The sequence below is a fragment of the Mercenaria mercenaria genome, chromosome 7 (assembly GCF_021730395.1).
Source record: "Mercenaria mercenaria strain notata chromosome 7, MADL_Memer_1, whole genome shotgun sequence".
Taxonomy (NCBI): domain Eukaryota; kingdom Metazoa; phylum Mollusca; class Bivalvia; order Venerida; family Veneridae; genus Mercenaria; species Mercenaria mercenaria.
Window position 1 is genome coordinate 1,343,453 of NC_069367.1, and position 13,664 is coordinate 1,357,116.

General features: G+C 37.0%; 1 protein-coding gene across 1 annotated transcript; it reads left to right on the top strand.

Moving 5' to 3' along the window:
- The first annotated feature begins 1,755 nt into the window (after window positions 1–1,755).
- Window positions 1,756–2,977, top strand: LOC128558733 (uncharacterized). Its single transcript, XM_053548903.1, has 3 exons — window positions 1,756–2,139; window positions 2,409–2,525; window positions 2,793–2,977. The coding sequence occupies exons 1-3, from the start codon at window positions 2,055–2,057 to the stop codon at window positions 2,975–2,977; spliced, it is 387 nt and encodes a 128-aa protein (XP_053404878.1). The 5' UTR covers window positions 1,756–2,054.
- Window positions 2,978–13,664: the final 10,687 nt, after the last annotated feature.

The window sequence follows — 13,664 nt, forward strand, 5'->3', positions numbered from 1 at the left end:
TGGACAAAACATTTAAAAGAGAGGCCGGTTCTAAGTTTTCACGGTTTTTGTTTGTTAGTTGATTACAATCAAGCAAAGAAATAAACAAAACAATATATCGTTCACATCGTCGGTGATATTGATTTTAATTCTTCGACCAAATATAATCATACAATTACACTTTTTAGTACTGTTCTTATGTGGTTGTATGACTCCGATGCGGACAGAGTCATTTGATTAATTAAATCTTATTACAAGGTTATCAGTAATCCCAAAGAAATACATTTTAATCTTTGTTTGAGTGTATTTCATACCATAATTATTCACCCGATTTTGTTGTCCTTCTATGTTTGCGTATGCAATACAGTTTTCTGGCCGTAGAAATCAAAATTCTGTGTTCTTTGTTTATTTGATAATTCTTTGTGTTAGAAATGTCTTATCAAATAAAAGTCAAACTTATATATAGCCGCTTAAATGACATGACTGCGTTTAATGATTTTTGTCCTTATTCAAAGCCTGCATAACAGAATACTTTATCTCTGTTTCCCGACTATTTTCCCCGATTGTATGATCAGCATATACATTGAGTATACAATTCAAAATTGAGAGTTTCTTAAAACATGACAGTCAGTTTATATTGATTAAATGGCACTTTCTTTCATCCGTACATTTGGCTGCTAAGTGTTGTATAATATATAACATCGCGCAGCTGAAATCACTTTCATAAAAAGATTCTGAACACTCGGCACAGGCTTTTAGCAATCATGGATGTTAAACAAATCAGATCCGTGTTATTATGCGTTACTTGCATATTCTTCATGCCAGGAAACGCAGTTGAATCTAGTACTGACGTTTTATATGAATTACTTTTTAAAAGAATGGATGATGTTATGTTTGAACATAAACTACTTAGGCGCGAGTTTGACGAGGCAGTGCGTAATATGGGAAATCAGGCTGACAGGATAACGAATGTAGAAGATGCCACCAACAAGATTGAAAAGCAGGCTGACAAAATGGCCAATTTCGACGAAGCTATCGCCAAGATTGAAGAACAAGCTATCAAAATATCCAATTTAGAAGAAATCACTAACAAGATGGAAAAGAAGGCTGACAAAATGCCCAGTTTCGAAGAAGCCATTAACAGGTTTGAAGAGCAAGCTATCAAAATAACCAATTTAGAAGCTGCCTCCAGAAAGATGGAAAAGCAGGCTGACAAAATGGCCAGTTTCGAAGAAGCCATCAACAAAACTGAAGAACATGCTATAAAAATATTCAATTTTGAAGAAGCCGCCAACAAGATTGAAAAGCAGGCTGCTGACAAAATGGCCAGTTTCGAAGAAGCCATCAAAAGATTCAAGAACAAGATCTTAAAATATCCAATTTAGAAAAAAACACTAACAAGATGGAAAAGAAGGCTGACAAGATAGCCAATCTAGAGGAAGTCCTCAACAAGACAGAGGAACAAGGTCACAAAATAGCCAATTTAGAAGATAAAATTGTGCATTTAGAAGAAGTCACAAACAAGATGGAAAAGCAGGTTGACAGAATTACGAAATTAGAGGACTGCGTTAAGAAGATCGAAAACAAGAATAAGGAAGTAACGAATATTGAAAATGCGGTGGCAACATCTTAACAACAAAATAGAAGAACTAGAAAATAATACTTTCAACAATAAAAAAGCTATCTCTGATATGACACAACTTGCAATGGAAAACGACCTGAAAGCTATTAATGTATCGGAATCATCTATAAATGCAATTAAAGAGACGACAAAGCAGTCTGCTGTCGTTCGCAAAATGGTATCCGCAGAGAAAATATTTTTACGTAAAATAAAAATGTCGCTTCACGAGAAATTCTTAAGTTTCACAAACAAGGTAAAATTACAAATGTCAACATTGAATACTTCGGTGGAATCACAAGTTTCCTCATTCAAAACAATTTTAAAAGAAACTGAAAAAAATGTAAGTGTTGCCCTGAATAATTATTCCAGTTATACGAATGATACTTTTTTTAACTTTAGTCAAAACATCTCAAAATTTGCCAATGAATATGACTAAAACTTGAAATGCTTCAAGATGAAAATGGACAAAGAATCCGACCATCACAGAAAAACTTTAAACAAAGCTAGCGGAGAAATCCAGCAGCTGAAAACAAGACAAGGTAAAACATTTTAGAGTCTTTCATTGTTTATATCAAATACCGCACAAAATGCTTTATCCTGCAGTATGAATTGGTAAGGCTTGAATCTGGGTCAGTTATTTTATAAGGTTTCGGCCTCTGCATATTCTAAATAATATATATCTAATATAATTAATCGAAAAATATCCGTCCGCATCTTATTAATACTCTTAACCATTATTGATTTCATTTAGTTTCAAACGGTGTATTCTTTTTTTAACTATTTTGAAACAAATTTCGTGTTTTATTAGAAACGCTTCAAGAGAAAGTTAATAAAGAATCGGACTATCACACGAAAACTTTGAAAACAACTAATGGTGAAATTCAGCAACTAGAAACAAGAATGGTGAACGTTGAAAGAAGACAAGGTAAAGACGTTTTAGAGTCTTTCATTTTTTATATCAAATATCGCCGCACACAAAAAATGTTTTATCTAACAATATGAACTGGATAGGCTTGAACGCGAGTCAGTTATTTCATAAAGTTTTGGTATATGCATGTTCTAAGTATATCAAATAAACTAAAGTAAAAAATACCCGTCCGCATGTTATTAATACATAACCGTTATTGATTTCATATCAAACGGTGTATTTCTCTTTTCTTACTAATGTGAAATAAATTTCGTGTTTTACTAGGAACGCTTCAAGATGAAATAGACAAAAATTCAGATCACACGAAAGCTTTGAAAACAACTAATGATGAAATTCAGCGACTAGAAACAAAAATGGTGAACGTTGAAAGAAGACAAGGTAAAGACGTTTTAAAGACTTTCATTTCCATAACAAATGCCACGGGCAAAACATTTATATACCGTTACTAATATCAGTTATTTGATGAATGCTTTTTGAGTTTACATTTTCATATTGCGAAATATCAAACTTTTTTTCAGTTTCATAATAATCCATTTATCACAGGCTTAAAATATGCAGGGTGCATCTGTATAATATCTAATTATAATGCAATGACCCCCTCCTCCCACCCCCTGATGGCTTGTCACGAAAATCCTACACCATACTTTCTGTCGAAACGGGGTGTCATCCAGCCATTGTAGAGGCTATTTCCGATTTTTTTATTGTTTTTCAGTTGTCACTTACTGCCTCCCCCCCCCCCACCCACAACCCGGCTTGCCCGAGAACTGGGGTTTTGGGTGTCGGACCGGGTTGCCATTGTAGAAAGGGTTGTCCCATACTAGGCACGGGTTTCCACTATTCTGGGGAAGCTCATATTTAGGAGGAACCCGAGGCAAGGACTGGAGCGGCAATGTCCTTAAAGTATTATAGCCTTAGATAGGAAAGACATACAGACCGAGTTTGGGTCGGACTGGGAGATCGATGTAGAGTGTGACGGACTATGAGAGGCCAGTTTAGTGTTTTTCCCTAAACGCTCTTTTTTACTGAACAGTGGGACTTAAATTTGGCTTGAGGCTGTATTTTGTTGTTATTTTTATTCCCAGTTTCAATTGCACGCCCAACGTTTTGACCCTAATCTAAGTCTCGGTCGGAAGGGGTAAATTATCTCCCTTACGATTTATCACAAGATTCGTTGACTGACATTGTGCTCAAGCTTCCAAAATGATCATTTACTTGTCATCAGTTAAAATTGATTGTGTGATTTTCACTTATTCCTTCTTTACTAAATTGCTAATATCAAAATAAAAATGTAACAATTCAGTTTAGACATTGATAAGAAACGTTCCTCAACCATTGTATTCTATGATATTCAAAGATAGAAAATACAATTCTGGCCATTCAGCTATTGTTTCACTATCGCCATCGCGTTTTTTATTTTATATTTCAGTTAATTCGAAGTCGCTTTTCAATAACGACATCTGCTCACATTAGTAGTCGTTAACTGCTGTAATTGCTGGCAGTTGTAGCCGTTAACTGCCGTTACTTCTTGTAATAGCGTTAACTCTTAGAACTGTTGGCAACAGTAGCCGTTAACTACTGTTCCTGCTGGCAAAAGAAGTAATTAACAGCAGTAACTGCTGTCAGTAGTAGCAACTGCTAGCAATAGTAGTTATTTATTGCTGTAACTGCTGGCATTTGTAGCCTTTAACTGCTGATACTTCTAGCAATAGTGCCAACTGCCTGCTATAGTAGCCGTTCAATGCTGAAAGAAATTGCAATAGTAGCAGTTAACTGCTGTAATTAAAGGCAATAGTAGAAACTGATGGCAATTGCAGCGGTTAACTGCTGTAACTACAGGCAATAAAAACATTTAACTGTTGTAATTGCTGGCAATTGCAGAAATGGACTGCTGTGACTGCTGGCAATAGTGGCAAAAGTAGCAACACCTGGCAATAGTAGACGTTAACTGCTATAACTGCTGGCAATAAAAGCATTGAACTGTTGTAACTGCTGGCAGTTGCAGAAATGGACTGCTGTGACTGCTGGCAATAGTAGTAACAGCTGGCAATAATAGACGTTAACTGCTATAACTGCTGGCAATAAAAGCATTGAACTGTTGTAACTGCAGGCAATTGCAGAAATTGATTGCTGTGACTTCTGGCAATAGTAGACGTTAACTTATGCAACTGCTGGCAATAAGAGCATTGAACTGTTGTAACTGTTGGCAGTTGCAGACATAGACTGCTGTGACTGCTGGAAATAGTAGCAACAGCTGGCAATAATAGGCGTTAATTGCTATAACTGCTGGCAATAGAAGCATTGAACTCTTGTAACTGCTGGCAAGAGTAGCTGTTAACTGCTGTAACTGCTGGCAATAGAAGCATTTAAAAGCTGTAACTGCTGGCAGTTGTACCCATTGACTGCTGCAACTGATGGCAGTAGTATAACTTAACTATTATATCTGCTGTCGGTTGTAGTGGCAATAGTAGAAGTAAATTTCTGTAAATGCTGGCAAAAGTAGGAACTGCTGGCAATAGTAGTCGGTAACTGATGTAACTGCTGGCAATAGTAGCAGTTAACTGTCGTCGTAACTGTTGGCAGTTGTAGTACGTGCTTACAAAAGTAGTCGTTAACTGCTGTTAATAGCTGTAACTGCTGGCAATAGTTAAATTTAACTGTTGTAACTGCTGGTAGTAATAGCTAATTACTGTCGTTACTACTGTCAGTATTTGCATTTGCAAGCAATAGTAGCAGTTAACTGCAGTAACTGCTGACAACTGTAGCCGATAACTGCTGCTACTGTTTGCAGTAGTAGCATTTAACTACTGTAACCACTGTAACTACTGTTACTGCTGTACTGCCAACTTCACGGTGGTTTTTATTAAATGTACATGTAACAATTTGCCAATTTCGAGGTTTGCTGTTCCGAAAAGGACAGAAAATACCTAACTATTCGCCTGCCTGCTAAGATGAAAAAATGCGCTATATCAATATCATTTTGATGAATATGTCAAAATGAACAAATTCTACAAAAATGTATTTACATTTAAAGAAAAATACTGAAGCGTGCGCCTCCAAGTTAATATACACATTTGTTTAGCCTGGCTCCCTGGCTGCATGCGTATTTTTTATAAGTAAAGCAAGCATTTTGTAAGTAGATTTTTAAGCTTTGAAAATAGCATATTTTATCTACATGTTTGTAATTAATTAAAAAAAAAAAGAAATATAATTTCACTGGTACAGAAATGGATAAATATTTGATAAGAGAAAACATTGAAAAAACAAGAATTGAAAAGAAAACTAATTTTTTATACATACATTTTTATAACCGGTCACCGTGGCCTAGTGGTTAAGGCGTCCGCCTAGGGATCGGGAGGTCGAAGGTTCGAGCCCCATGTGGAGCGTTCGTCCGGGGGATGTTTGTCATGGGACTCATTCCGAAATGGCCGGTTCGTGAGCCGCGAGCTAGTTAAATGAATGGATACCGATTTCTATCCGCCTGGCGCCTGGCATAGTGATAGGAGTTGGGAGGTAATTGGTACGCACAATAAAATGTGTCTCATAAGCCAAATTGGCTGGCCCTTTCAATAGGGGTGACACTATAATAAACAGGACCTTTACCTTTTCCATAGAATCAAAATATATTCACTCGTGAACGCCAGTCCATACATTTTCAATATTGAATTTATTTTCATGCGGTGATATATATATATTGATCAGTCAAATATCTTCTATCCATTTCTTTGCGCTAAAACTATTTTGTTGTTTGTATCATATTGGTTCTATTTCAAAAAGCTAAATATATTCTAGATTTTTCAAAATAATTAGAATTGTATGGTATTATTTTTCACACTTACGTCTGTAATGTACAGATATATAATGAATTTTGAAATGAAAAGAATAAAGACTGTCATTAAATAGACAAATGCATTCAGACAAAAAACATGTAGCGTTAAGTTTATAACATCATCATTTTTATATGTAAAATGTCATTTTTTAAATATAAAAATATACAATAGTTAGTCTTTCAATTTAATATTTCATTTAACGGGAAAAAAGGGGGCTTTCACAGACTGCGTGCGTCAAAAAAAGTAAGGGAATTTTAAAAAATTCCCGGGATGGAAACTGAAGAAGGATCCCATATTCAACAACGGGAAAGTTCACGAGTCCGTATGAGGAATATAGGGTTTTACAGCGATTTCTTGAAGGGGGTCGTGGTGTAATAAATAAAATGTAGCATTAGGAAGAATGGGTTTCGGTTTCGTCGTTAATTCCGGGAGGGGGCAAAAGCGGTACGCGGAAAAAGCCGGGTTGGAACAGCTACACAGCGCACACTAATCTAGGAAAGGTGCGGGTAATTTTTACTGTTTCAGTGGGACGGAACTAACCTTTACGGTCGTCATTCAGTGGCTTTTTATCAATCCAATCCATAAGCACAATTATCATATAAATTTGTAAATAGAAACACAATAACTCTGTAGAGGATTATAATTAGTGTTATTATTATAGGGTTCACATTTTAAAAATTCCAGTAAAATTTATTTACAACTTGAATAAGAAAATCGTTGCAGTAGCGTAATGGGCCCCAAGAGCCACATGGCACCGTGCTACCAGACTTTTAAAACCTTGGTGAAATTTCAACCACATTATAAGATTTAAGACCAATAGTTCGTTTTTGATGTTTATTTAATTTCAGGTATTTAAAAGATGGTCTTTTAGACAAGTAGTTTTTTTGTCTCATTTCCTCTTTCAAAAAATTTAGCTCTATAAAATGTTTAAAAATAATTTTTATATTTAAGTTTTTTTCATGAAATTACATAACTTTTTGAAATTAACCTAACGAGGGAAAATAGTTTTTGGGAAACCACGTTGGGGGCTCTGCCGCCTCGCCTCCCCGAAAGTCAGTACTGGGCCCTTTTTTATATGCACCGGCCAGACTGTTGATTACCAAATTAAAGATGCAGTTTTCCTGGTGTTATGTCTTAACCTGCCCAGAGCTACGCTAACTTGTCAGTTTTATATAAGGTCAAGAGTTTCCGGTGAAAGCCTTTAACTAATTTTGAATGAATATATACTATCCATGACATTGAATAATTTAGTCTTTAAAACAATAGCCAAGCCCCTTTTTTGAAATTACATTATACTATTTGATTCATTATTCATGGTAATTCAAATTATATATTATATTTCATTGAAATTATAAGCTCCTTGCTGAAAATGCAGTCCAACATTTTGTATTCTAAACTCTTTATTTAAAATCATTTTCATGGAAGTGTTTTAAACAGATCATAGAGTTCAAAATTATGCAGAATTAAACACGGGTAGAAAAATGGACTTGAAATAGACTGTAAAGACGCAATGAAATGATTTTTTTTAAATAACTACAAATTTGTTAGAAGAAAAAATAATACGAATCGTTCGAAACCTGTTGCGTAAATGAGACTGGATTTGTTCAACTGGAATTAATTTCTGGTTTCAGGTAATCTAAAACATTTCAATCTAAAATTGGGAGACCTTCCACGTTGAAAGTATAAATTATGTGAATGAGTTTTAAAAAAAAACAATCTTTCGATGAAAATAAAGTCTTCCTTTGTTTGCTTATCATCCGAAAGATAATAGGTAAGGGAAGACCAAAATGGGATTTGAAAAACAGTTGGATTGCAAAGGATGTTTGTGGTAGAAGGTGGGGTGTTTTAGAGTGATTTTTGTCCGGGAAAAGAAGAAAAATGACTGAAAAAAGCCCCCCCCCCCTTTAAATCGGGGGTGTTTTATGGGAGGTAAAGGTTGTTTTGGTGCATATTTGTTGCTGCAGACATGCTGTTGGTAACTACATGAAGCTGTGCTATGTGTCTGTCGAAACTGTTGTTGTTTGAACTATGATGCAGCAGAGTCAGAGGACAGAGTCCTGCCACAAGAAATGACAATGAAGCATGTGTCAAAAGCTGGATTAGTGAACATAAATTTTGGTTGCTACGATGAAACTTTTTGCAAGGGGGTGCCCCACTGTGGGTTTAAAGGGAAAAAATGGCATTGCCGCGGGCGATGTTTTGAGAGCGAATTTATAATTATATAACATTTTTGCACTATAAAAATGTGTGAAAGGATGGCATCTTCCATAGATAAAACAAGATGAAAATAGCTCGGCGGTATTCAACACAATGTCGAATTCCTTTTGTACTGTACTGAGCGAGGCGTGTCCGACACATCCAAGGTGTCGATTAACGAAGCAAATATTAGTAGACTACATCTTGGAATTTCGGTAGAAACTTGGATGGAATGATTCACAGCCAACATCAAGAACAGGACAGTTTGAATGTGGACTACTCAAACAATACCAACAGTGAATCTTTGATTGATGTAGAGTGGCCGTTTACGAGATTTTCAGACTGCAAAGACGATGTCTTACTTGAATAACGAGGACAAAACAAAAATAAGACAGACTTGGCATATGTAATAATTTAACATGGATGTACATGCTTAGAAAATACATGAGTACTTATCATTCTGATAAAGAACTCGAGTGTGAGTAGCACAGTTAGGACCCAAATTCGATATGTACTTGTAACATCAGGACTGAACCCAAAATGATGGATTGGAGTAGTAAAAGGTCTACGAACATTTTAACATTATTATTAGACCACCAGCGTGTAAGAAATTGAATAGAAATAAATGTTTTTACTAAATGACTTAACTATGAAAACATGAACCCCGTTCCGTAAATAAAGTCTCATACTGTTCATCAACATTGATTTGATTTTTATTTCAATGAACAGATTATAACTGAGCAATAACCAGGAATTTCTGGTTATCAGTTCTCATATACAGTGGCAAACGGTGCCAGTTTTCGATTACTAACAGGTACTGTATAAACAGTGAATCTCCTTAACCTCAATGACTCATTATGTTTTGAACATTTAATTCAATAGAGAAATGTTGTAATCTGTATTGTAACACACAATGGCAAATCCAGAACTGCTCCTTATATGATTTACAAGCACAATCCCAAGAGTTACAAGATAATACAACACTGTGCACATTTTGCCTCAAAACAGCCCATTTCAATGAATTGTACAGCTTCAAAGCCCTATCAAGTGCATGCTAAAATCTTTGATTGAAATGAACAAGGCATAAACAACGTACTTGTAACACTTTACAGATCGATAAAACCGACTATTTTTTGAATACATGCATTTTTTTTCGCTGCCAAAAACACTATGCAATTTCTGATCTAAAGCGTTGTGGGACATTTGTGATACAAACATCTTATATTCAATAACTGCAACAGGTTCAAACATTCAGTAAAATACCAAAGTCTTCGTTGATAAATGTATACAAGACATTAGCACCATAAAAAACCAGTAAAACAGAGAAGTCTGTCGCGAAATAACTAGACGGTCAAAATCATTTTAACCTGCGTCATATGACCCTTTTTATTCGCCCATGCTCCCCTATACATAAGGTTCATCTGGAATTCGGCAGTCCAAACCGATTTTAACATCATTTCCAATGTTCACAGTTCACGGACGTACGTTTAATTGGGGCCTATAACCGAGAGACTTCCTTAAGAATGTTCTTTGCACATTAACGTCTCAGTTTGAAATGTAATCGCAGGCAGGATTAGTGCACATGAACGATTCGCTACCTCCAAATTTGTTGTTTATCGTTTCCACATTCACTGCATGTTTTATAGGTGGTAGCTTTCTTCCTGAATGATTATGTTAGTCTTCGTGCCATTTGGCACGATGCAAAAGTCTCTCAAAACGAAACTGTGTCATGATTCCCACTGTCAGTGCCGTACAGACTTCTTGAAGATACGCCTTCGTTTTCCATCACATTGCCTAGCGAATGAAACTAAGGTAATGCCGATCTCTCCAATGGCTACGTACGATATTGCATCAGGTTGTATGAACACGAAGATGCACCCAAATCTGATATCATTACCTATCGAATAATAACACCTTTGTTAATTGTCTTGGCCGATCTTCTTTTGCTTGGGGCTGCATTCGCCGTTATGGCTGCTTGCATTTTTGAAGTTAACATAGCCTATCTTTGCGTGCAGACTGTCAATCTTGTCTATGGTGCTAACCGACCCGGCCGCTGACTTTTCTTTTTCTTCCTGTGCCATTTTTTTCCCCTTTTTCCTTGTCCGTTACGAACAGGCTTAGATGGCGCTTACATCGAGATGCAATTTGATATGCCGGCTTTGTGGATCGATATTGTCAAAAAGTCTTCCGCCAGCTCGATTCCACACATAGAATCGAATGGTTCGTCGTACCGATTGCTCCTCGTGTAATTTGGTCGCACGGTATAAGTAAGACGAACTTCCTTTCGCTGTCATGACGAACTTAACGGCATGTTACTAAAGGTGGCAGTTTGACACACTGGTTTTAGACAACGCAGAAATCGATTTCTTACATCCTTCCTTCGCGTAGTAAAATGTCCGTCATGGCTGCAATACAGTGGAGTAATGTATCTTATCGTCATGCCGTCCTCCTTCAAATGAACGAATAAATTGTTTTTGAATTTCGGAACGCTCCTGACTCGGAATTCGTATCGTCTTTTGTCTTTCAAAAGTCACAGTCTTGAAGAACTTTTTTCATCTTCTTTTGATTCGTTAACGCCGACTTGTACAAGGTACAAAGTTCTTACAAGCTGCTGTTTTAATCGATGTCATCTTGTTATCGAAATACCAGATTCGTCATTGGCGACCATTCCTGAATGCCATTGGAATGTCACTAAATTGTCTGCAAACGTGAGTCTGCAAGTTCGTACTGATTAGGCTACAAGTCTTTTCACGAACGAGATAGTTGCTCCAGTTGTAAGCGTGATTGCTCACTCTAAGCACTCGTTCATGCACTCTTTTCTGATTTCGAGTTGGACGTATTTCCGACACTGAAAGTCGTCAGGAATGGTTTATTCGTCTTCAAGTTTCGCTCGCTCTGCTTCATTGTTCGTTTCGAAATCAGATGCAAACACCTTTTGTGTGATTCTCCATCCTTCGCAATTGAACCAACAACTCTAGTTTTTGGTGCTGCACACGTGTGCCGTTTCAAACGTAAAGATAGAGGCTTCTCTTGCATTCATAGTCGTTGTTGATTTGAACTAAGCAACAAGCATCTTTTGAGAGTAAGAAGCCAATTTTCATAAATAATATTTTTTTTAGCGTCTCGTTGCAACACAATCACTCTCGCCTGCACTGACAATGCGAGTTTTATGATTTTTTTTTTTTTTTTTACATGACATTATTATATGCCAATGTGGTATATGAAACATAATGTTTCGCAAGTCTTCTTTCTCTATCTATTCCTCTATCCCCAAATTCTGTAATGCAGCCAGGTCCAGTAATAAACCCTCGGTGAATCTCAATGTAACTACATTTATAAGCTACTACCTTGAATTCTCAGATGGTGATACTTGGCAACATGACGGTGGCAAGCCCGTTAAATGCAGAGCCACGGAAATTTTTGGTACTTACATTTTTCTAAAACAGGTGATATTGCGAAGCTGAACGAATACGTCGGCTACGTACCTCAGGCAGATGTCTGATAAGCTTTAATATTGAAAACGAAATGTCAATTCATACTTGAGAATTGGACAAAACAATGTTTTACATGCTTAAGACCCGGTGAAGCCTAGTTTTAGACCATCCTTTTTGCTTTGAAATTGACACAAACTTAAAAACAAAGAAATCACAGCTTTTTTAGGTGATTAGGCAACCTGGCATGTTTTCTTACCACGAACAGAAATTGATATAACACATACAAGGCCATTATTCATGCAACGTTTTCTCAGTAAGAGTTGACATATGCCTATTTATATTTCTCAAGGCGAGAACAGTATCTATAATGAAAAAAGTTTAACCATACGGATTCGAGACAGTGTTCTTAGTACGACTTGTAACAGAAACATATGACATAACCGAGTCTGATTAGGTTTGACATTGTTTCAAATCTGCTCTAACCTAGGTGGGATTGCTATTTTTTGCATTACTAAATGACAAAGTAAGACACGGGCACTGTTTCTGAACATTTATTTCCAATGTATTATCATCTTTCATCACAACGAAGCAAAAGTATCAATCGTTTAGTCACACTTTTAACGCTCGACTTATTTTTGCATTGCAAAAGCAGCACTTGCCCTTTGCTTTTATCGGTCGACGCAGTCTTTCGCAAAATGTGTGACCGCAAGTCACTAAATGTATATCATTTTGTGCGACAAGCATATTATGCACAGCATCATTTCGTCCCCTTGCCTCTTGCTTGGCTTCGGACAGTTTCTCTCTGATGAGCCACCAGTAGCTCATGTTCCCCCTCCTTTCCCAAGCCGATTCGCTCTATGTACAGCTGGCAAACCGTTGATGATGTAAGGCCACGTGTCAGGTTTTAAGCTTGTGTTTTTGGGATTACGATAAGTACTCATGGTCGGACTGATGATGTCTGGCAACTCGTCATTGTCCTCATCGCTTATGACGATGGGTCTGTTAGTGTGAACTGTTTCTTCGCTTTGTCCATGTTGTCTGAAACAGAAAACATAAACAAGGGGGGGGGGGGGGGGGGGGGGGGGGGGGGTTTGGGCGTCAGTTGTTTTTACAAAGTTGTTACATGGTCAATTCAACAATCCGTATTACTATAAAAGTATCGATTCAATTTCGAAATTCAAACTGACAATCTCAAAGTGTCAACTCACCATTTCATCCCTCAGCAAGCCTTGATTCTCGCAAAAGGGAATCACGCAGACGCAGCACTATTTACGTCCGACATATCTGTTTCGATTCGCCGCCTCCTCTGATTTCGTTTTCCCACAAGTTAAGTAGCGATAGTGCCGACTGCTACTCTGAATTAAGAAGGTATCGTCCATGATCCAAGTTGATACAAGTTACCACGTTATCCTATTTTTTTCGATAAGTTTTTGAGCTCTTCACACTATGCTCTCGCTTGTATAAACAAATGTTTCCAATGCATGCGACGGCTCTCTGTCATGAGAGATCTCATTAAAAATGCGGCTGCACTGTTCATCGTTCTTGATACAGAATGACACTTAGAATGCATATTCACACACTCCCTCTATCGAAAATTGTTTTGGGGGACCAATCAAATGTCGCATTTTAAACCACGCCTACTTTGTATTAACCAAGTCAGAAAGGCCAGATGGATTGAA

Coding starts and splice junctions, on each gene's coding strand:
- LOC128558733 (XM_053548903.1), top strand. CDS start 2,055: ATGAAAATGGACAAAGAATCCGACCATCACAGAAAAACTTTAAACAAA. Junction 2,140..2,408: donor GCAGCTGAAAACAAGACAAG/GTAAAACATTTT, acceptor GTGTTTTATTAG/AAACGCTTCAAGAGAAAGTT. Junction 2,526..2,792: donor GAACGTTGAAAGAAGACAAG/GTAAAGACGTTT, acceptor GTGTTTTACTAG/GAACGCTTCAAGATGAAATA.